General features: G+C 44.6%; 1 protein-coding gene and 1 pseudogene across 1 annotated transcript; both read left to right on the forward strand.

The window, feature by feature from the left end:
* The first annotated feature begins 256 nt into the window (after nucleotides 1-256).
* LOC127341957 (indole-3-pyruvate monooxygenase YUCCA4) lies at nucleotides 257-3397 on the forward strand. The gene is made up of 4 exons (XM_051367899.2): nucleotides 257-1560; nucleotides 2282-2530; nucleotides 2615-2737; nucleotides 2819-3397. Exons 1-4 carry the CDS (start codon nucleotides 829-831, stop codon nucleotides 3038-3040), a joined length of 1326 nt encoding a protein of 441 aa, XP_051223859.1. The 5' UTR covers nucleotides 257-828; the 3' UTR covers nucleotides 3041-3397.
* Nucleotides 3398-14123: 10726 nt separating this feature from the next.
* On the forward strand, nucleotides 14124-19617 carry LOC127338298 (clathrin light chain 1-like; annotated as a pseudogene).
* Nucleotides 19618-24537: the final 4920 nt, after the last annotated feature.

Here is a 24537-nt window from a genome sequence, read left to right on the forward strand (position 1 = left end):
CCGCAACAACCATATCTAACCAGAGTTTTCTCTCAAGAAAATGGCTTCAGGTTCAGCGATAAACAGGGTTCAGCGGCACATGGATCGATCCCATCGCGGGCGAACACAAGTACCAAAACAATCATGCGCAAAAGCAGTCGACACGGGAACCACTAACGATCCACGTCGATATCAAAGGTCGTGCCGAGCGAGAACAAACAAAGAAACCGAATATAAACCATCTTCCTCGATCTCGTCTCCTCTGTCTTCCTCATCTCTTCTCCCTCCCTCCCTCCCCTGATCCTCTCCTCTGAAAACCGGCCGAAATCTCAGCTCCACCTCTCCTCCTCCTAGTCTCGCGCTGCTCCACATCTCAACAATCGACCGATAACCACATGCTAGTAATTATCCGAACAGGCCCCAAAATCCCAGCTAAGTGCGCAGCCAGGCCGCATCTAACACCGACCCTGGTCAGGTGGTAAGTGCTAGCTGCAACTCGATCCAGTTGTTGAGGGGATCCATGCATGCATATCCACAAGAGCACCCATCCAAGATCGAAATGCCGTTGAACGAAGAGGCCACTTCCTACTTCTCTGGGGCGCCGGAGACAAGCCGAGAGAGAGATACTAGTTGCATATCCGGCCTAGATTCCCATCGGTGTTACTAAATTAGGAACACTCCTTCGCTAGCGGCACTCTCAACCTCTCCATGCCATCCTCCACTGCATGCCTTCGCCGGTGAGAAACAAGTCTGAAGCCATGATCCATATATATCCGAATTCCTTCTTTTCAACACAGTAGACAGCAGCAGCCACTAGCTTCGACGACGCCACCCCGCACCACCGGCCGCATGGATTGCTTCTCTGAGACTGAAGGGAAGAGGTCGCATGACCCCTTGTACTGCAACCCCGGCGCGCCGCCGGCCACCGGCTTCCCGGTGGGCTTCACCGATAAGCTCGTGGTGATCATAGGTGCTGGGCCGGCGGGCTTGGCAACGGCGGCGCTGCTCGGACTGGCTGGTGTGCCGTATGTGCTGATCGAGAGGTGCAACTGCATCGGCTCACTATGGCGGCATCGCACATACGACAGGTTATGTCTCCATCTCCCCAAGAAATTCTGCGAGCTTCCCCTTATGCCCTTCCCGGTGGACTTCCCCACTTACCCGACGAGGGAGCAGTTTCTTGAGTATCTGGAGTCCTACGCGACGACGTTCGGCATCGAGCCAAAGTTTCGGGAGGCAGTTATCAGCGCTGAATTCAATGGGGACTCCTGGTGGGTTCGCACAAAGGGGGTCACCTCGCTGGCAAGCGGCGGCGAGCAGCCCAAGCTCGCCGGAAACGTAAACATGTACCGCTGCAAGTGGCTTGTAGTGGCCACCGGAGAGAACGCCGAGCCGGTGGTTCCGGAGATCGAAGGCAGCGCAAGGTTCAAGGGACAACTCATGCACTCCAGCGACTACCGCAGCGGTGAAGGATATGCTGACAAGCGCGTGCTCGTCGTCGGCTGTGGCAACTCCGGTATGGAAGTGTCTCTCGATCTCTCCAACCACAATGCGCGTGCGTCCATGGTTGTCCGTGACAAGGTGAGGATATTTTTTTGCAATTAAATATAGATCATAACGATGTCAGTAAACATGACCCTGTTTTCTGTCTAAAAGTTCACTTAGATAGGTTGAGACACGGAATATGAGTTTGAGAATATTATGTAATGCAAATATATATCCAGCTAGATTTCCACCACATTACACGACTGCGTACAAACTTCTAAGTTAACCTCTTAGGATATACTGTAGTTGGTTGTATTTTTTGTAAATGATTGTTCATGCTAAAACCTGAGCACTAATTTGTGTAGTTTTGAATACTATTATGAGACATGTACTTTTGATTTTGTTTTACTTTAACTCTTTGAGAATAGACTCTATATCATCTATATATTCTTTCGATCTTTGTTGTTTATTTATTTCTCATTCGAAAGTGAGTTGCACACCATTATGAACAGTAAAAACATTTGACATCCCTAAGCATATTTACACGAAAGGAACATGTGTACCTTTTTAAGCACTTCTAATATATCAACAAGTGGTCATAACTGCTATTTTTTCCCACGAGCTTTACATTTCTTATGCCACTTCCTCCACTTAAGTAATATGCCAATGTGATGAACAAAACAAAAGTAAGGGTCACTTTAATTTACTTCATCATTTGGTGTTCACCTATAGTACCCAATTAAATATAAGTAAGAATCTATTTAACAATGTATAATTTGCCAGTGATGTTGGGAGATAAAACATCTTGTGTTTTTAGGTCCATGTATTACCCAGAGAAATGCTAGGGCGGTCAACTTTTGGGATGTCTGTGTGGCTTCTCAAATGGTTGCATGTACAGACAGTGGATCGTATTCTCCTCATGATGTCACGCGTAATTATTGGTGATACAACTCGCATTGGTATCACTCGGCCTAGAATTGGTCCTATGGAGCTCAAGGCCGTGTCTGGAAAAACGCCAGTCCTTGACGTTGGAACTATAGCCAAGATTAAATCTGGAAATATACAGGTAATTTATCTTTTATAATCACTAATAATCTCATTATATCTAGTCACATTATCTTGTATAATCATATCTTCTTGGATGATGTAGGTTTTTCCAGGGATGCGGCGCTTTCATGATCAGGATGTGGAATTTATAGATGGAAGGATAGAGAGCTTTGATGTTGTTATCCTTGCCACCGGTTATAGAAGTAATGTACCTTATTGGTTGAAGGTACACACATATCCTACTTAACCTATTCAAATTTATAACTAAATAAACCAAACTTTAAATAGTTTAATCTTGTATACACAGGACAAAGATTTTTTCTCGGAGGAAGATGGGTTCCCAAAAAAATCGAACGAGTGGAAAGGCAAAAATGGCCTCTATGCTGCTGGGTTCTCAAAGCGTGGACTTCTAGGGGTATCCATGGATGCCATGAATATCTCGGAGGACATTGTGCAGCAATGGCGTGATATGCGTATGGAGGATGTGAGAGAAATTATGTCTAATCGAAGAGCCACTTGCCCTGTTTGATTGAATTATTCCGACACACACGTACTAGTCTGGTTTATGTTTTGCCTAACTTGTAGACATGCACGAAACAACTAGGAGTATCCACATCTAGATGCATATATATTTAATTAGATCAGGCTAGTGCGTTTCAATTTTCTCATGTGTACATATCTAATTTTTCTGTTAGCATCGATCAGTGAAAAAATGTGAGAATTTGAAATTGAGAGATAATAGTTTACTTATGAGAAGTTATTTTTTGTTAGAAAAGCTATAGGTATTTTCTATTCTTAGAAATTTTTTACGTTCTTATTAGTTTTCAATTGTAAGAAAAAGGAGATCTTGTGATATTTATAAACAAGCATTGGACACATTTTTTAATGTCATCATGTCTTCTGATTTTATTCATAATACTGCATGCACAATTATTATTTGGGCGCGGCAGGCGACTGACGTCATGGCAGTGTGCTGGTTCAGCGTTTGGTACTTGGATTAGTTCCAGTACTAATGGATATGGCTCTTTTCTTTTCTTACTATGTAGCGTGCCAGCTTGCAACATACGGGATTCTTTTTCTTCGTCTCGACGTGCCTTTCTCGCTGCTGGTGAACAAGGGAGCGTCTGAAAAATATCCATTTTCGTTAACAGTTGCAACCCATATATCCACGTGTAACAAGAAAAAAAAAATGCAAATCTACATAGAACGAAAAAATATCAATTGCGATCTACGTACAACTAAAAAAATCTTAGTTGCGATCCACATGTAACTGAAAATCTCAGTTGCGACCTACGCGTAACTGGGGAAATCTCACTTGCGACCCAAATCCAACTAGAAAAATCGCAGTTGCGACATAGATGCAATTGGATAAAATCTAAGTTGCAACCCACATGCAGCTGGAAAAAATCTTAGTTTCGACCCACATGCAGCTGGGAAATCTCAGTTGCGACCCAAATGCAACTAAGAAAAATCTTAGTTTCGACTCACATGCAATTTGGAAAATCTCAGTTGCGATCCACGTGCAACTGGGAATATCTCAGTTGCAACCCACATGCAAATGAGAAATCACAGTTGCGACCCAAATGCAACTAAAAGGATCTTAGTTCCGACACACGTGCAACTGGGAAAGCTCAGTTGCGACCCACAGGCAAACTGAAAAAATCTCAGTTGCGACGCAAATGCAACTAGAAAAATCTTAGTCCGGACCCAAATGCAACTTGGAAAATCTTCAGTTGCAACCTCCATGCAACTAGTAAAAAATTCAGGTGGGAAAAATCCAGTTGTGACCCATATGCAATTAGAGAAACTCTAGGTTGCGACCCACATATAAATAGGATAAATCTCAGTTGCGATCCACCTGCAACTCGAAAAATCTCAAAAAATCTCAGTTACGACCAGTATGTAACTTCCTAAATTAGCACGAATCGGGATGTAATCAAATGGACCAGGTTATTTTTCTCAGTTGCATCACATGTGTGGCTATTGTTTTTTCTTACAAAGAACAAGCAAAGCACAAAAAACGGCAAACCTCAAAAAAAAAAATGCTAAACGCCATGCTACATGCACGCATAAGCAAAGCAGCCATGACAAAACAACAAGTGACAGCCTGCGGAAAACAAAAGGTGAAGCGCCTGTGGAGAAAATGACGCCAACACAAAACAACAAGAATCCACAAATCTTAATGCACTTAATTTAATGATTGATTAGGTGACTGAGATTTAATAAGTCTAAGGCGTCTGATTTACAGCAATTTTGTTATTATTTTAGAATTTTTTTATATCTATATAAATATAAATTAATGCTACTAGAGTAGCATTAAAATATGTTATCTGTGTACATTATTTGATACACAATGTTTCAATAGTCTGGTGGATGAGTGACCATCTTACAAACTATATTTTCCAATTATTTATTTTATTAACATAAAACTTATGTTTCAAGTCTAGTTTTATGTGTGCTACAATATATAATTTATTATGTGTGTTGACTACTTCGACTAATAGTTTGGATGAAAATCGTTTTGTTTTCGTTTATTTCTTAAAGATGAGTCTTCAGCACTATAATTATTTTGATAGTTGACTGAGAAAGAGTAATAGTCCAGAGACTATGATGTTTTTTTCTATAATTCTATTATTGTGAAATGTGTTTAGTCCAAAACCGCTTCTTTACCATTTATTTGAATTCCTTCCGCGAACCAGTATACTAGCTACGTACATATTTGAGTGGGCAGCACCAAAGATGACTAAACATATGAAAAGACACACACCCTGTCTTCTGTTCTGAGTTGCTCTGTCTCATATATATTTCCTCGAAGTACAGAGCTCTTAAATGGAATATCATAAGTGTAGTTGATACTTTCTTCAGAAATACTTACCATCTTCAGTGATTATAATTCGATCCCACCTCACGGGAGGATTCTTATTGCGTGTTCAAGGAATATGGTGGCGATTCAAATATCTGTTTTATTTTGTGTGAACATAGTCATGTTGCTCTTTCCTTTCTGCCGCTGCCACACTTTTTTAAACATAAGGCCCACGGCCCGGATTTATAAATAAAGCTCTCACGGCAATATCCACGGATACAATATAGTCAAGTCTGGTACACAACACACCAACACCACACAACATCAAACTCCCGGCGTCCATGAAAGGAGAAACAACATCACGCACCCAAGACAATACAAATAACAAGAGTAGCAGCTATGGCGTCGAAGCATCTTGTCCTCCCCCCCCCCCCCCCTTTCTCGCATGGAGTCATCTAACCCCATCCCGCACCTCGTCCAAAAGTGCTCTGTCCCTCCGTAGATGTACATTTTGTATAAAGCGTTAGCTGGGCTGGAGATCGTCTTCCCTTCCATTGCTAGCTTGTTACGGCTGTTCCAAAGCATCCAACATAAAGCCGCAAAAGTAAACCAAGATAGCCTACGTAAGGAGAACGAGAGACCTTGGACAAGGGTAGTAAAGTCTCCAACCCCTGTTGGGTTCGAGTTGCATGAGAGGAGTTCCCTAACCCCTGCCCACATGAAGCGAGCAAGGTGGCATCTGAAAAAGATGTGTTCACCATCTTCCAACCCGCCACACAGTGCACAACTGCCATCCGAGGGACCATTCCTCCGGGCCACCTGCTCTGCCGATGGGAGTCTCCCCCGTATGAGTTGCCAGAGTAAGACTCTAATCTTAATGGGGGCTAGTGCTCCAAACCTCCTTAAAGTAAGTGACTGTCGCCCCCTGTGACAATCTGAGATACATGGAGTCGGCAGAGTACACACCCGACGGCTCCAGAGCCTAGGAGACCTGGTCCTCATCCGTCAACGCATGATGAAGATCGAAGATCCTGCATAAGTTCAGCTCCACACGGGCAAGGCAGAGAAGATCCGCGCTTCAGAAATCGAAACCTGAGAGACCAAAATATCTTAGGACTCTTTGTTTTAGTTCTAGAGGTACCTTTGTGGTTTTACTAAGGTCTGTCTTTTTCTCTCCGTTTCTAGTTATCCTGTAGTGATTACATGATCTACCTAAAAGAATAGGCCTATCGAAAAATCTTTTCTGAGAATTTTTCAATGTCAGAATACATGTCAGCTACTCAGTACCCGAATCTATATATTAGTTCACTAATGATGTGAGGTGCCGTTGAATATAAGATTCAATAAGAACTTAAAAGGAACGAAACAACTGTGACGCCCCAAAACTGGTACCATGAGGATCCCAGCGAATCCACTGAAATCCGCACGATATCGATTTTGAGACGCCCTCCGACACGACGTGCGCGACGGATCACACACGTGATGCCAGAGGAATTAACACGAGCGGTAACATTACAACAGGATTACAACAAAGCCCACAAGAAACATATATATTACAACAACGACTCCAACGAGTCAAGATACAAATAGATACAATACAAAGATCCAAATCATACATAAAGCCAAATACATCCGAGTATGGATAAGAATACAAATGGGACTAAGAGTCATGAAGATAACCCAGTGGCGTCTGATACGTCCATTTTGCATCACTATTTTATATCATAATTTACTGTTATTCATTGATATATTTTATATTTAGAGATGATACTTATGTTATTTCACCTATTTTGCATGTTTCATGATTATTGGAGAATCACTCACTGGAGTCAGGATTCTGCTGGAATAAGCACCGCCAGAATGCAATATTTCTGAAGATCAACAATTGACGGAAAATACACCGAAAGTCTTATTTCTCCAGAAGAATGAGCCAGCCAAAAGGAGGGGCCGGGGAGGGCCGCCATGGCCCCCCATAGGCCGGCGCGGGCTCCACCCTGGCCGCGCCGCCTTGTGGGGAGGGGGCCCACAGCCCCCCTCGGCCATCTCTCTTTCGCGTACTTCATCTACCCGAAAACCTAAGGCACTGGGGATAATCGCGAATAGACACAGCCGCCTCTGCGGGGCGGAAAACACCAGAGAGAAAAGAGCTCTCCGGCAGGCTGAAATCCGCCGGGGAAATTCCCTCCCGGAGGGGGAAATCGACGCCATCGTCACCACCATCGAGCTGGACTTCATTGGGATCATCATCACCATCATCTCCACCACCGTCACCGTCATCTCCACCGCTGCACCTCGTCACCGCTGTAACATCTAGGGTTGAATCTTGATTATTTCATAGGGGAAACTCTCCCGGTGTTGATTACTCTTTGTTATTGATGCTATTGAGTGAAACCATTGAACCAAGGTTTATGTTCAGATTGTTATTCATCATCATATCACCTCTGATCATGTTCCATATGATGTCTCGTGAGTAGTTTGTTTAGTTCTTGAGGACATGGGTGAAGTCTAAATGTTAGTAGTGAACTATGTTGAGTAATATTTAATGGTTTGATATTTAAGTTGTGGTGTTATTCTTCTAGTGGTGTCATGTGAACGTCGACTACATGATACTTCACCTTTATGGGCCTAGGGGAATGCATCTTGTATTCGTTTGCTAATTGTGGGGTTGCCGGAGTGACAGCAACCTGAACCCCCATTGGTATATCGATGCAGGAGGGATAGCAGGATCTCAGAGTTTAAGGCTGTGGTTAGATTTATCTTAATTACTTTCTTGTATTTGCGGATGCTTGCAAGGGGTATAATCACAAGTATGTATTAGTCCTAGGAAGGGCGATGCATTAGCATAGGTTCACCCACACAACACTTATCAAAACAATGAAGATTAATCAACTATATGAAGCGAAAGCACTAGACTAAATTCCCGTGTGTCCTCAAGAACGTTTGGTCATCATAAGTAAACAAACCGGCTTGTCCTTTGTGCTAAAAAGGATTGGGCCACTCGCTGCAATTATTACTCTCGCATTTTACTTACTTGTACTTTATTTATCTGCTATATCAAAACCCCCTGAATACTTGTCTGTGAGCATTTACAGCGAATCCTTCATCGAAACTGCTTATCAACACCTTCTGCTCCTCGTTGGGTTCGACACTCTTATTTATCGAAAGTACTACGATACACCCCCTATTATTAACCCTGGAGGGGGTGCCCAAATGTGCCCACACGCACGATCAACCCAACCGGGCAAAGGAAGGATATCACGACACGCACTCTCCTTCACGACAACAATATCCAGGAAGCCACATAACTAAGTTGAACCCGTATCAAAGTCCGGCCGAATCTCCGAAGCGGACCTAGTTGTTGCGAGGACAGCTTCCGAGGGTCAAAACACACAATGAGGCGAATGACCTGCTTCAGCATGCGATAAACGCAAGTGCTGCTCCTATACGTGCATACCAGAAACAAGGGATACAAGGCACCCAGGGGCTTCCCAAAGTAAATAATTAACAAGCTGGCATGCACGCAATAACTAAAGGAAAACATATAAACTAGTTGTGGCCACTGGACAAAGCTGTAGATTCCGGCAGTGGTCGAGGGGAGAACCAATAAACATACCCACGTGTGGTTAGAGCGCTCAGTCTCAGAACAGATGACAAGAACTCGGGTCCTAGGTTTTAAAGAAACACAAGCGAGACGTCGTAAAATGATCAGCTGACCCACCGATGCCTCCGCTAACAACTATTAACAAGTAACCATGATACCCTCAACAGATATATCCATAAACCATGTGTCATGATTCCCAACTGATAACCCGATAATATAGCGATAACAATAACACAATATAAACAACACTAGCATGCACTACGACTCACAAGGCAGACCCGGTAACCAAACAACAGTTGTAGGAGGGTGGAGGCAATATGGGCTGCTTGAGGTAACAAGTGGATAGGACACGTGACAAGAATGCAACTCAAGGCTAGCATGAGGGAGAAGGCAAAATAAAATAGGTGAGTGACTCCTGCAGAGACAGGAGTTTAGGAAATGCTTGCCTGTTAAAGCTTGCCGAGGAACATCCGGAGAACTCGTCGTATCTCACCGCACCACTTCGTGATCCTATCCGGGAAGAAGAAAATCTCTACAACAACCAACGGATGCACATCTTACTACTACGGCAAAAGAATTGGCATGACCATGGTATGATATGCATGGCATGGCAAACATGATGCGATGCGACTTATCCATATTAAGCAGAAACGAAATCCCGATAACACAAATATTAGGTTCAAGTTGTTTACCTACCCCACATATTAAATGTGGATTAGCATGGGAAAGACATGGCATGGGTCAGCTACTTCAATATTAAACGGAGCGGGGAAATCCTAATTGGAATTCCGAAATACTCCGCATATATATGTGAGGTGATAATGAAAATCTATCATGACACGACATGATGCGAGATGCAAATAGATATATGAATGCAAACAGGTATATGAATGTCATATTAATGATGCTTGCATTTTTCTGAACATTTTTCATATGTAACATGTTTTATTTCGAGTTGCAGATTAGAAGATATGAATTATACAAGTTATATAATTTCCTGCCATTTTCAGAAAAACCAGAGAAAATGAAAAGGAATTATACCAGGAGAAAACCAGCCACTGGGAATGACGCGCGGCCCCAGGGGGCGACACGGATGCTGACTAGGACGGCGGGTGATTACAGGACCTGTAGGGGGGTTTTCGCAAAAAGGGACAAAGTGAGGGCCTCAGGTTAGATTCCAAAATGTTGCAAGGACCTGAAAGAAAAAACTGCCAGATCTAGATCTGGGCAGAGAAGTTTCTCACCGAGGGAGCTGCCAGCCACAGCGACTGATGAGTGGGGCCCGGTTGGTGATGTGGATGCATGCGTGGCAACCATGTGCGCGCGCGGCGGACGTCGACGGTGACCATTGACGGCTCATCATGGTGGCGCGTGAGCATTTCGGCAGTCTGCAACAAGCGAGAGGAGTCGCGTTCAACACACTTCGTCAACACGGACCAGGAGGAAGGTGGCGCCGACACCTGAAGGTCACCGGAGAGGCGTCGGCGGCGAGGACCTACAGAGGCTGCGACGGTGACCACGATGGAGAGGAAGAAACAAGAAGCAAGGGGAGGAGAGAAGGTGTCTAGGAGGTGCGCTGGAATACCAGGGAGCTCGAGGAAGGTTCGATATGGCCGGAGGTGGACGGGCGGCACCGGGATCGGAGAAATTCGCTGGCGACCGTGGTGGAGGGCGGAGATGATGGCGACGCGCAGAGTGTCTCCCGGCTCGATTCACTACACAAGGAGGAAGACGAGGATGAGGCGGACCTGCTGGTGCCCTCGGGTCGACGCGGGGACGCCCGTAGCGGTGGCGCCATGGTAGCCTGATGCGGGTGCTCGGGTGGTTCATAGCAGAGAAGATGAAAATGAGGGAGAAGAGGGTGGCGGCGGTGCGAGGGTAGAAGAAGGGAGGGTTGGTGACCTAGGGTTTTGCCGCGTAGGAGATAAGAGGGGGGAGGGAGCAAGTGAGTTGTGGGTGCTTGCGGTGGTGTGCAGTGACGTCTACAGGGAAGATCACGCGTCTCTCGTTGAGAGAAGACGACACGCGTCGAGAGGAAAAAGAAAAAGGAGTGGGCTGCCAAAACGGTATGGGGAAGGTGGGCTGCTCGGGCTGGGAGAGAGAGATGGGCCACCGGGTGAGAGAAGGAAGAGAGGAAGATGGGCCAGGGGAGAAAGAGGCCTGGATAGCTTAGGGTTTGGTTTTAAAAGAAAGGACAAGGGGATGTTTTATTATAAAAAAACATATGATGGGGAAAATAAATATTTAGGGTTTATAAAATAATTTTATTTTTGTTAAATAGAACATGAATGATATGATGTGTATGCCATGATAATGCACAAAACGAAAATAACAAACAAATCTAATTAGAGGGTTTTCCTAGGTCGCTACACAATCGACAGCACTATCAAGGAACCTCGCCCCGAGGTTCCACCTCAAGGTACGGGGGAGAGAGGTGAACTATCGGATCTTCAGGCGACATGTCGATCTCCTCGACACCACTAACAAGAGTTCTTGATCCATGCTGATCGGGCGACACCACTAACAAGAAGTCGTTGTTCCGCTATCGATGATGCGCTCTCGGGACCTCCGAAGATCGGACATAAGAGATGAGGGGCAAAGATCGTCCAACCCACGTCGAAACCTAAGACTGAAAGAACTCGGATAAGAAAGAAGACTCAAAACTCGCATAGATAAGAGGAGAAAGAATATAGGTAAGGAGAAAAATCAAACCTAATCAGATATATCCAATGAATTTTTAGAAAATAGTTTGGAGGCTCTAAACTCAACGACCGTTGGCAAGGTTATCCTACAGGTGACTGGACCATGGGGTATCGACAACCTGAGGATCTGATACCATCTTGTGACGCCCCAGAACCGGTACCATGAGGATCCCAGCGAATCCGCCGAAATCCGCACGATATCGATTCTGAGATGCCCACCGACACGACGTGCGCGACGGATCACACACGTGAAGCCAGAGGAATTAACACGAGCAGTAACATTACAACACGATTACAATAGAGCCCACAAGAAACAAATATATTACAACAACGACTCCAACGATTCAAGATACAAATAGATACAGTACATAGATCCAAATCATACATAAAGCCAAATACATCCGAGTACGAATAAGAATACAAATGGGACTAAGATTCCAGAAGATAACTAAGTGGCCTCCATAACCCTGCCCAGGCCAAGCCAGAAGAGTAACCTTGGTAGCGTCATTCTTCTTCGTACCGATCTTCATACATGCCCGGTTTTTTCCCAAAGCAGCAATAAGTACGGGTTCGTACTTAACAAGACTTCAAGAAGTATAAGCATTCGTCAACCAGTTGTTCTTTGTAATTGAGACACGCAGGGGACTTAGAGGATGCAAGAGGACGTCATAGGCACTATGGTGGGGTTAAGCAGTAGCGCGCATGCACTAAAAACCTATAGAGACACTCTACAACAGTCGTCTATCAGAGAAGGTGAGAGAGAGCATAAACTGACAGTTCTATACTCTGCAAACATAACACAGCCGATGAGTTCCCCCCTTTGCCAAGGAAGTACTTGCAAGGGCACTCACACGGTTGACAAGTTTTAACCATTTATTATTGAAGTTGTGCTAACTTACTACGCAAGTTATTATTAATGAAAAAATAGGTGTAAGTTGTCTATGGTCGAGTCATATAGCTCCAAGTCATCCATGACCACGGACGCGGCTTATCGATAAGATGTAACCCTGCAAGGGTGCCCAAATGTGCCCACACGCACGATCAACCCAACAGAGCAAAGGAAGGATATCACGACACACACTCTCCTTCACGACAACAATGTCCAGGAAGCCACCTAACTAAGTTGAACCCGTATCGAAGTCCGACCGAATCTCCGAAGCGGACCTAGCTGTTGCGAGGACGGCTTCAGATGGTCAAAACACACACTGGGGCGAATGACCCACTTCAGCATGCGATAAACGCACGTGCCGCACCTATACGTGCATACCAGAAACAAGGGATACAAAGCACCCAGGGGCTTCCCAAAGTAAATAAGTAACAAGATGGCATGCACGCAATAACCAAAGGAAAAGATATAAACTAGTTTTGGCCACTGGACAAAGCTGTAGATTCCGGCAGTGGTCGAGGGGAGACCCAATAAACATACCCACGTGTGGTAAGAGCGCTCAGTCTCAGAGCAGATAACAAGAACTCGGGGTCCTAGGTTTTAAAGAAACACAAGTGAGCCATCATAAAACGATCAGCTGACCCACCGATGCCTCCACTAACAACTATTAACAAGTAACCATGATACCCTCAACAGATATATCCATAAACCATGTGTCATGATTCCCAACTGATAACCCGATAAGATAGCGATAACGGTAACACGATATAAACAACACTAGCATGCACTACGACTCGCAAGGCAGACCTGGTAACCAAACAACAACTGTAGGAGGGTGGTGGAGGCAATATGAGCTGCTTGAGGTAACAAGTGGATAGGACACGTGACAAGAACGCAACTCAAGGCTAACATGAGGAAGAAGGCAAAATAAAATAGGTGAGCGACTCCTGCAGAGACATGAGTTTAGAAAATGCTTGCCTATTAAAGCTTGACGAGGAACATCAAGAGAACTTGTCGTATCTCACCGCACCACTTCATGATCCTATCCGGGAAGAAGCAAATAGCTACAACAACCAACGGATGCACATCTTACTACTATGGAAAAAGAATTGGCATGATCATGATATGATATGCATGGCATGGAAAACATGTTGCGATGCAACTTATCCATATTAAGCGGAATCGAAATCCCGATATCACAAATATTAGGTTCAAGTTGTTTACCTACCTCTCATATTAAATGTGGATTAGCATGGGAAAGACATGGCAGGGGTCAGCTACTTCAATATTAAACAGAGCGGGGAAATCCTAATTGGAATTCCAAAATACTCCGCATATATATGTGAGGTGATAATGCAAATCTATCATGACAAGGCATGATGCGAGATGCAAACAGGTATATGAATGTCATATTAATGATGCTTGCATTTTCTGAACATTTTTCATATGTAACATGTTTTATTTCGAGTTACAAATTAGAAGATATGAATTATACAAGTTATATCATTTCCTGCCATTTACAAGTTATATGTAACATGTCATTTCTCACCGAGGGAGCTGCCAGCTACAGCGGCTGATGAGTGGGGCCCGGTTGGTGATGTGGATGCCCGCGTGGCAACCATGTGCGCGCGGCGGACGTCGACGGTGACCACCGACGGCTCAGCATGGTGGTGCGCGAGCATTTTGGCGGTTGACAAGGTATTAACTTGTCAATGCCTACGAGTTGTAGACTAGGGTTTAGTTGGAAGTAGAGGGCAAGTAGATCTCGAAGGTTTCAGCCGAAAAGTACTCGACGATTATGAAATTAGGGTTTGAGAAACAATGATTCGATGATTTCTTCGTCCCTCGACTCCCCCTTATATAGGAGGCGGAGCCGAGGGATTCGTGTTGTACAAGTTACAGAGTCCGGGAAGGTTTCTAACTCATCCCACAAGATTACAAATAACACTTCCTATTACAACTCTAGCTTTCCTTAATAATATCTTGGGCTTCCGAATCTTCTTATTCTTCGGGTAGTGGGCCTTCAGTAAACCCCGGGTACTATCTTCGGCAGGTCCATTTGGGATGCCTATGTCAGTAGCCCCCGAGATTTTGTTTGAATCGTAGAGTCAGGGAAAATCTCCACTGTCTATTTTTATTCGGCAACTTTAACTTTTCTATATTTCTTCACATAAACTTCTATATTGTGCAGGGATAATGGTAGTTGGGGCTAGTTCATCTGACGGATCAGGTACTAGTTAACTGCTCTAGTGGCAATCCGCAAAAACCTACTTCAAGATCACGTCCCTGGACATGATCTCGGGATACTGGTGTAAACTTCGACAGGTGCCGCTTAAGGTCTTACCATTCTGTCAAGTCCCAGTAAAATTTATCGGGTACCTAACGCGTCCGTTAGGATTTTTCTTCGTATCTGTTGATACGGATAAAAGTAGCAAACCGACGTCAGAGACAGCGCCACGCCACACAGAACGGATCTGGGGTCTTACCTTCGCAAATTTGCGGCATTCAGAAATTAATCGCAACTTTGGCGTTCTGAGAATATATTGTTGAGTGCTTATTCGGCTGTTGGAATGGCACATTTTATCGAGTCAAAGATGACTTATATTGCTCTCCCGATGGGAGTATATGCAGAGTTATTTATAACTCGAAATATACTCTTTTGCTCTTCTATCTTTCTTCTTTTCATTCTTTCTTTCTCTTTTTTATAATTTCATCGGGCACGCGAACAGCGTTCCCGATGGGAGTAGCCCCCGAGGCTACAGCCAAGGACTTGTACTTGGTTGTAGGCTCCACGCCTTATGCCGCTATATTTTTTTCCTCTCCCGAAGTTTTACAATTGCTCGGGTGCGCGAACAGCGCTCCCGATGGGAGTAGCCCCCGAGGCTATGAACAAATATTTGTATTTGATCATAGGCTCACGCCATTTCTATTTTGTCTTTCTTTTTCTTTTTTCCAAAGTAGCCCCCGAGCATTTGATCAAAAACTTGTATTTGATCAAAGGCTCAGCATTATTTTTCCATGTCGCCTTTTATGAAGATGTTGAGGCAAATTTTTCCTTCTACCAAGGTGACGTTATTACTGACGATAGCCACGATTGCCAGTAAAAAATTGCGAGAAGTCTTCTCCCGCTGCCTTGCGGGCCCAATTTATCCACTATCTTGACATGTCGTGCAAGTGGGGGACACACATCCTCCACTTTTTATGGCGCACGTACCGTAACTTCTCCAATGTTAAAATACTTGTTTACCCTTGTTTCCACGTGGCTATCATCTACCGCGCACTCTTCCCATCCAACGGTCCGCCGCTTCGCCGCACCTCTATATAAGATCTCCTTTCTTCTTCCTCGAGCACTTCCGCTCGCGCCGTTCTTGTGCTCTCCTCTGCAAAACCTCCTGCGCTCCACAATTCCCTAAGCTCATCTTCTCAAAACTGCATTCCTGCGACATTGTTGATGCCACCGCGTCGTTTGACCAGGCACAACACGCCGGAATCATCAATGGCCGCCGTGGATCTGGGAACCGCGGAGTGGGAAAGGTCCAAGATTTCCACCCAGGACATCAATCTGCTGAAGAAGCTGGGGATCAGCAAGAAGCCCAAAGCGCTGAGCTTCCCTAGTGAGGAAAGCTACCCAACCCCTCCAATGGGGTATCGGGTAAGTTTTGTCGACCACCTCATCCGCGGTCTTTCCGCCCCCATTCATCCTTTTCTCCGCGGACTGCTCTTTATTTACGGTCTGCAACTTCACCACCTCACGCCCAATTCCATCCTCCATATCTCCATTTTCATCACCCTCTGCGAGGCCTTCCTTGGCGTCCAGCCTAACTGGGCGCTATGGAAGCGCATTTTCTTTTGTCGCCGTAATGGCTCTCCCAACGTCGCCTATAATATAGGCGGCGTTGTTATTTCCGTTCGCCCCACCGTCGATTACTTCGACGTCAAACTTCCTGACTCAGTCAGGGGTGGCGCAAGAAGTGGTTGTACATTCAGGAAGAAAACCATGGATGTGCTGAAGACAACATCCCTCCCTTCGATGGTGCCGAGAAAATCCTTCGCCGCCGCTCCTGGGACGCAGAGGCTACCGAAGAAGAAAAAATAGCGACAGAAGCCCTGATGACTCGCATCCATGACACTACAAGAAATCTGCCATAATATGACGTTTTTTTTATGACTGGAAATCAAAATGTCATAACTTTATGACGTTCCTAGCTTTGACCGTCCTTGGCCACTCGGGGGGGGCAAAACCCTAGAAAATCATGACGTTATTGGGCAAAAACGTCATTGGCAATTTAGGTCAAAACGTCATTAGCATGCCAAAAAAAATCTAGCCAATCAGAAGCCAGGAAACAACCTACCAAGGATCAGCCCCAGACTTGGATCTCAACCGTCCAATGCATCCAACGCACCAAACATGAACCGAAATTGCCGCGCTGGATTTTTCCATTGGCGCCTAAAGATTTTGGCCACGCGCGCGATGACCAGTCCAAACCACGAGCACGATGACGCGGACGCAGACCCAGACAAAACCGACCCATACCGCCCTGCCGGCTAGAAACCCTAGCCATTTCCCTCCTTCGCGGATGCGGGCTACTCCTCCTTCCCCGACGCCGGCGCGACGCGGACGTGGACGAGGAGATCGCCGTCGACTCGGACGGCGGCGCCGTCCCGGTCCGCCACGTCTCCTGGGGGTACTCCCCCTCGCCCTTCTTCCCCGAGTCTGACTTCGGCGGCGACGACGGCGGCCCCGTCCTGCCCCTGCCCGCCGAGATGGGCAGGGAGGAGGGCGCCCTCGTCCGCGAATGGCGCAGGTGAGCACCGTCCCCCGATCTGTTTTGGCATGTGCCGTTTCCGTCTCATGCTTCTCTCTGCGCTAGGGTTCTGGCGCTTGGAGTTAGATCTAACGCGTCGTCCTGCTATGTCCCCTAAAGTTCAGTTAGTTCAGAAATCTCGGTGTGGAAAACCTGTATTTCGCGTAGATTGATGACGCTTCAGCTCGTAGAACTGAATCTGCTAGTGATAGTCCAACTGCAGTATTGCAGGTAGTTCAGGCTTTGACACTGCTGATTACCCATAGCAAGCAACTACTCGTGCGTTCATATTTGTCTGTTGCCACTGTTCAGCTCCTCAGAGTAATTCGTGGATTAACTTTTTTTGGTTGGCAAAGATGCAAGTCCAGTGCGTAAGCATAAATGTGGCTGGCTTGTGAAGCTAACTAGAGCTTCCAGATCCATAATTTCAGCCTTGTCGTTGACTGAATTGGTTTATTTTTTCTTCCTCTAGCGTTGCATAAGTTCCATAATTCATGGATGTTTCTGTTCTTTCCATTTTTTCTTCACGGATGATTTTCATCATTGCTCACCAAAGCCAAGAGCCAGATTACGTATTTGATTTGCTTCCATGTTTGCTCATTTACTTCCATGTTCTATCAATGAAACGGGTTGGATTTGACGACGGGATTCCTAATACTACCAGATTGCAAACTAATTATGTCTTATCCTGGACATCTAATTGTTCCATATCGAAAGAACATACTGTACTCCTAAATCTGAACAATGGAGATTCGCTCATACATGTTAAATTGGTCCAGGTCCAGTTAACGTACTGGAATATTTTTTTAGTCCAGATCCAATTAAGTTAATGTTCATTCCTTGCTGTAAACATTCCAATTAAGGTTTTTTTACATACAAATAATATGATAGTACAAACTAATCAAAATATCTCTGTAAACATTCTATGAAAATCACCTCTTTCAGATGCTTCTGTCCTGCTGCATAATGTTAGACATTTTGTCTGCCGTAAGAATTTGCTCTGCTTGAACTACACAAATCACCAAATAAGCTCTGTGAAAAAGATCAAAGGTGTAAGATAGCAGGAACGAAGCTAGCCTGTTCGTTTGCAAGCATGCATGGTTTTGCACTTCTGATTGTTTCTTTGTTTGTTTTGCCTGGCATAATCGTGTATGCTGCTCTTGCATTGTTTATCTGCACCATGTGGTACATCTTTTGCGATTTGCTTCATGCCTATCCTCAACTCTGTTTATTTATTTAATTTCATCTATGACTGTAAATCAACAGTTCTAGAAACAACGAAATCGTGTCGTGTGATTGTTCCTAAATTTATTGTGCGCTATGCATGATCTGAACATTGTGATGCCTGTAGTATGTTTTTTTTTTGCCCTGAAGGTTATCATATGGACGGCTCGATAAACTAGTTTTAAAATGTGTTTAGTCAATGGCCATGCGATGTGTCCTGAAACCTGATGATAGCTGGCATAAAATACTCTGTGGAATTGATCAATTGAATGGCATCACTATTTTTGTTTATTATCTTTTCACTTGTAGACTATTAGATTCTGCCCTGTCTATAATCTGAACTCTAACTGCATCACTCTGGTTTCAGGCAAAATGCTTTAGTTCTCGAGGAAAAAGAACGGAAGGAGAAGGAGCTACGGGCCCAAATAATTGCTGGAGCTGAAGAGTTCAAGATAGCTTTCTATGAGAAGAGGCTACAGACCTGTGAGACAAATAAGGTCCATAGCAGGGAAAGAGAGAAGGTACGTGAGCGGGCATTTCTCAGTTCTAAGTAAAACTTACGGTGTGCATGACAAGAAGCCATGAACACTGAAAATTTATGTTGTGCTGCAGATTTTCGTACAAAGCCAGGAGAAATTCCATGCTAGTGCAGACAAGCAGTACTGGCAGATCATTGTACATGAAACCAATTGTTCATTGCTATTGTGCATCACTACTGGCAGATCACAACATTATCCTGCTACTATACATGCCACCTGAATGCATGATTATGGATTTTTAAGTGTGTGAAATGTCACATGTCTAAACATAAATATGTAAAGTGGGCTGTTTCAAAATAGAATCATAGTTACTAGATACACACATTATCTGCTACACAGGTCACCTTCACTCCGTGTTTTGCTTATTGACTGCTGCAATTTGATAGTATAGCCTTGCCATTTTTATGGCTCTCTTATTTGTGGCATTTTCTCTAATATACCACCTGAAGCTAGGTATACCACCTGTATTTGTTCCACAAGCAAATTTGATACCACCTGTGTGTTATAGTAGTCTTTTAACTTTTTAAACTTGTTACACGATCTGGATGCTAGTTATTATGTAGTCCCTGAATTATTTACTTTTGCTAAATGATTTCAGTGCTTGTTTCTAAAGAACATGATCTGCATCTAGTGTTTCATTTTGTTACTGTTACATATGTCCTACTCTAAATAGACTAGGTCTTCTGTTTTAAGTTGACTTAATTGCACAGTTTTACCAGTCTACTACTATACAATCCATGCAGTTTCAGTTCTTTCTGCTATTTAATTCCTTCTATTGTATTATATGCCATCTATAATAAGCAGCAACTCTCCGATTGTTGTATCTTGCTGTGAAGAAGAGTTTGTTGTGTACTATGTTCCTTGATGCTTATTTTACTTGGGTTGACCTGAAGCGATGTTTCTGGGCTGTGTAGGACGACCTGCTGCGGAACAACCTGGAGCCGAAGAACCTGAAGACAACTTGTGCAACATCATTTTCTAGCAAGATACATGCTGGAGATCCTGAAGACAACTCTAGTGAAATTTTATGTTTATATTGTAATAACGAGCATGACTGAGTCTTTTTGCTCCAAGTCACCGTGACAAAAAAATTATGTTCATACTAATAATGAGCTTGACTGGTTCTTGTTACTGCAATGTAATTGATTAATTTGCTAAGTTTTATGTTCATACTAATAATGAGCTTGACTGGTTCTTATTGACTGCCGGTCCAAAACTGTAATGGGTCCTAAAAAGGCCACGGCCCAATGAAAATTGGCCTAGGCCTAGTAAGTACAGCAGCTAAAAAGGCTGTTGAAAAAAAAATAAGCTAAAAAGGACGAGGTAATTGGGCCAGTTACGGGCCAAGGCCCAACAAAGCTGAAAAAAATAATCAGAACTAATGGGCTCAGCCCACATAAGGAGCTGAATGGACCGGGCTGAATTCAGATAATGACATTTTTAATTCGTCACAATTTTGCCACGTCGGATTGCCACGCTGGACTCGGGGGCAGGTGCCCATGACGTTTTGGGAACGTCATGCCGTCAATGACATTTTAAAACGTCACAAAGCTCTACGACGTTTTCAAGTGGAACGTCTTAAGCAGTCACTGCTGACTCCCAGCTTTCGACGTTTTTAAAAGCGTCACCGTAACGTCACAAGTAGCCATTATTGACGTTTCAGTGACACCTTTATTTTGTCAACTTATGGCAGATTTCTTGTAGTGTGAGTTGCAAAATACTCGCGGCAAAGAGTTATCAGGTATCCAAATCACGGCATATTTTCTTAGGACTAGAGTGCAGCCACTTCAGGCTCGCAAATACCCTCTCTGGAAATATGCTGGCGACAAGGACGCAGATCGGTTGTCAGCGGATTTAGAGGTCAAGGACTTAGAAAAGCTTGTCCGAAAAATCTCGTCTCTCAGCAAAAAAGATCCTGTCCCTTCTTCTTGCCGTGTAAAACCATTCAGCGCCGCCAATCCACTTCCCAAGGTAACCTTTGTCGATTGATTTGTTATTGCTTTGCTATCTTTTTTGTAACTCCTTTTCTGATATCTTCCCCTGTTTTTTTTATACAGAACCATCCAAATCTTGTCTCGCTTCCTCCTCTTCCTAAAGGTGGAGAAGTCGAGGAAAGGGCCGTTGTCACTGATGACAACCAAGATGCCCCCTCCTTTGTGAATGAACCCGTGGATTCTCTAAAATCTGCGGGATCTTCTGAAAAGGAGGCTGCCTCCGAAGGCACTGCGTTGGCACAATCTCCTCCTCCTGCTGTTTCTCCAAGGAACAAGAGGAAAAGGAATGATGCCGAAGATTCCGGCAACTCCAAAGCCGAAGAAGTTGGTCCTTCACGTCAGAAGGCAACTTATGATCCATATCTTGAATCCCTCATCAGCTCGTAAGTTACCTTTATTTCCCCTTATTTTTGTACTCGAAATTTTTTGTCTATCTTTTTTTTATGCTGTCGACTTTTAATCGTAGTGATGATGAGGAAGAAATACCAACTTTTGATGTGGCTGCTCGAACGAGCACGTCACATACTTTAATTGTTTCGGAGACGCCAGTTGAAGGAGAGGAATCCTCGCCTCCTCAACAAAATGTCGGCGCTCGCACTCCTCCGTCGAGCCCTCTTGTCCCTTCACCAAAAAGGACAAGGGTGGAAACAATCCCGGAGCCTACCCTCCAATTGGGTAGCTCCTCTAATTCTCTCTTGGATGATGTAAGTTCTTGATTTTCTTGTCATTATCTATATTTTCTCTGTTTGCTTTTTCATGCCTTCATATTTTTCCCATACCGACGTTTTCTTTCTTTGTCCTTCTTTAACAGCCTATGATCAAAGAGCTTGTTCGTATCGGTACCCAATTCATTGGGTACCTTGAATATGCCAGCAAGACTGAAGGTAGTAACTTTTTAATGACCCTTGTTTATAGCTTCTTGCTCCTATTTTGTCGCAGTTTTGACGATTCTTTACTATTTTGGCAGAGAAACTTGCAGAAGCCAACAAGCTTGTCGACACTCTTGCTCAGAAACTGGAGCAAAGTGAAACGGCTCGCAAGAAAGGTGAACTTGACGCTGGCCAAGCTAAAGCAGAGGCCGAGAAGGCCAAGGCAAAAGCTGCTGGTGTCGAAGATCTGCAAAAAAGACTTGATGACGCCGAAACTGCTTTGAACGAGCACAAGGCCGCCCAGGCTACTCGTGAACATGCGATCATCAAGCGCTTGAACACGCAGAATCGACGCTTCCTTGGTAACTTTGTCGATCCCTTCTATCTTTCTTAGGCTTGCTTTTCCTTGCTTGCTGTCGACCAACATATATTTTCTGCGGCAGGTAAAACAAACCAAGAATTTGAGCTTGAAGACCCCGACAATGATCCCCTCCTTGACGCACTCTCTTTCTTGGAGTTTCATGGAACCGAGGTTCGCGAGGGCATGGAGCATGCTGACGCAGGATTATCAAGGCTGTTCCCCTACTTCTTCCCGAAGAAAGAGGAGCCCAAGACTTTCCTTGCCCTTGCCAAGGACTTCAATCCACCGGAGGATCTTGGACTGAAGATGCGCCAGGAGAATATGAAGATTGCTATCGAGAGCACTGTTGCCTTGGTCGCTGACAGCCAACAAACTATTGACTGGATGAAAGTTGGCGACACCGAGCAGATAGAGCAAACAAAATGGCGGTCATTGATCAAGGCAGCGAAGCCCAACACGAAGAAAATCCTGGCCTATCTCGGGATCAAGCCATCTGCAACTCCTAGCTCATCAAGGCCGGAGGTCTAGTGGAATGCCTCTTCTTTTGCTTTCTCTGTTTCTTTTGTTATTATCGCCATATTAGCTTTGGCTACAATTATCTTGGTAGTCCTTTTGGAGAACCTTCTTCTGTAATATCCATGTAAATTTCCTGAAGATCAATGAAATTCTATCTTGCACTATCATTGATTCTGAGACTTTCTTTTCCAGTTAATATTTGATAACTACTCCGCCGACCCTTGTTCTGCCGATACTTCGCCTGGTTCTTCCTTCTCGAAGAAAACGCTAGTCGATAATAACCTCATCGAAGGTTCTGCAAGCAGACATTTGTCGCAAGATTTGCAAGAACTTCGACAACAACTTCAATCCATGAAAAAGCAAACTCTGGCAATGATGGAACAATCTCGAAAAGCATCTGAAAGAGAGAAAATTGCTCTCCAACAAGCCAAAGAGGCCATAGCTCATACTGCTTCTTTCTTGTTTTACTGTGCCTCCCCTTAAATTTCTTGCCTTGTCGCTTAATAGGCTCTGTTCTTGACGCTGCCGCTGAAGATGAAAGAGTGAATGTGATGTCTACGTTCCCCCTCCTTTCCTGTAGACAGTGTTGGGCCTCCAAGAGCAGAGGTTTGTAGAACAGCAGCAAGTTTTCCCTTAAGTGGATCACCCAAGGTTTATCGAACTCAGGGAGGAAGAGGTCAAAGATATCCCTCTCATGCAACCCTGCAACCACAAAGCAAGAAGTCTCTTGTGTCCCCAACACACCTAATAGGTGCACTAGTTCGGCGAAGAGATAGTGAAATACAGGTGGTATGAATATATATGAGCAGTAGCAACGGTGCCAGAAAATAGCTTGATGGCGTGTATTGCAGCAGTAGTAAACAAGTAGCGATAGCAGTATTTAAGAACAAGGCCTAGGGATTGCACTTTCACTAGTGGACACTCTCAACATTGATCACATAACAGAATAGATAAATGCATACTCTACACTTTTGTTGGATGATGAACGCATTGCGTAGGATTACACGAACCCTCAATGCCGGAGTTAACAAGCTCCACAATTTGTTCATATTTAGTAACCTTATAGTGTAAGATAGATCAAAAGACTAAACCAAGTACTAACATAGCATGCACACTATCGCCTTCATGCATATGTAGGAGGAATAGATCACATCAATACCATCATAGTAATAATTAACTCCACAATCTACAAGAGATCATGATCATAGCCTACGACAAGAACCACACGGTGCACACACTAGTCACCTTTACACACGTGCAGGAGGAATAGAACTACTTTAATAACATCACTAGAGTAGCACATAGATAAATTGTGATACAAAACTCATATGAATCTCAATCATGTAAAGCAGCTCATGAGATTATTGTATTGAGGTACATGGAGAGAGATTAACCACATAGCTACCGGTACAGTCCCGAGCCTCGATGGAGAACTACTCCCTCCTCATGGGAGTAGCAGCGGTGATGAAGATGGCGGTGGAGATGGCAGCGGTGTCGATGGAGAAGCCTTCCGGGGGCACTTCCCCGTTCCGGCAGCGTGCCGGAACAGAGACTCCTGTCCCCCAGATCTTGGCCTCGCGATGGCGGCAGCTCTGGAAGGTTTCTGTGGTTTTCGTCGAACGCCTCAGGGTTTTCGATCCGGGGGCTTTATGTAGGCGAAGAGGCGGCGCGGAGGGCTTACGGGGGCCCACACCATAGGGCGGCGCGGCCCCCCCTCTGGCCGCGC

Source organism: Lolium perenne, chromosome 3 (assembly GCF_019359855.2).
Source record: "Lolium perenne isolate Kyuss_39 chromosome 3, Kyuss_2.0, whole genome shotgun sequence".
NCBI classification, from domain to species: Eukaryota; Viridiplantae; Streptophyta; class Magnoliopsida; order Poales; family Poaceae; genus Lolium; species Lolium perenne.

Bases quoted from the DNA above. Each gene is read 5' to 3' on its own strand.
- LOC127341957 (XM_051367899.2), top strand. From the start codon at position 829: ATGGATTGCTTCTCTGAGACTGAAGGGAAGAGGTCGCATGACCCCTTG. The intron at 1,561-2,281 runs GTGAGGATATTT...TTGTGTTTTTAG, and splicing joins CCATGGTTGTCCGTGACAAG to GTCCATGTATTACCCAGAGA. The intron at 2,738-2,818 runs GTACACACATAT...TTGTATACACAG, and splicing joins ATGTACCTTATTGGTTGAAG to GACAAAGATTTTTTCTCGGA.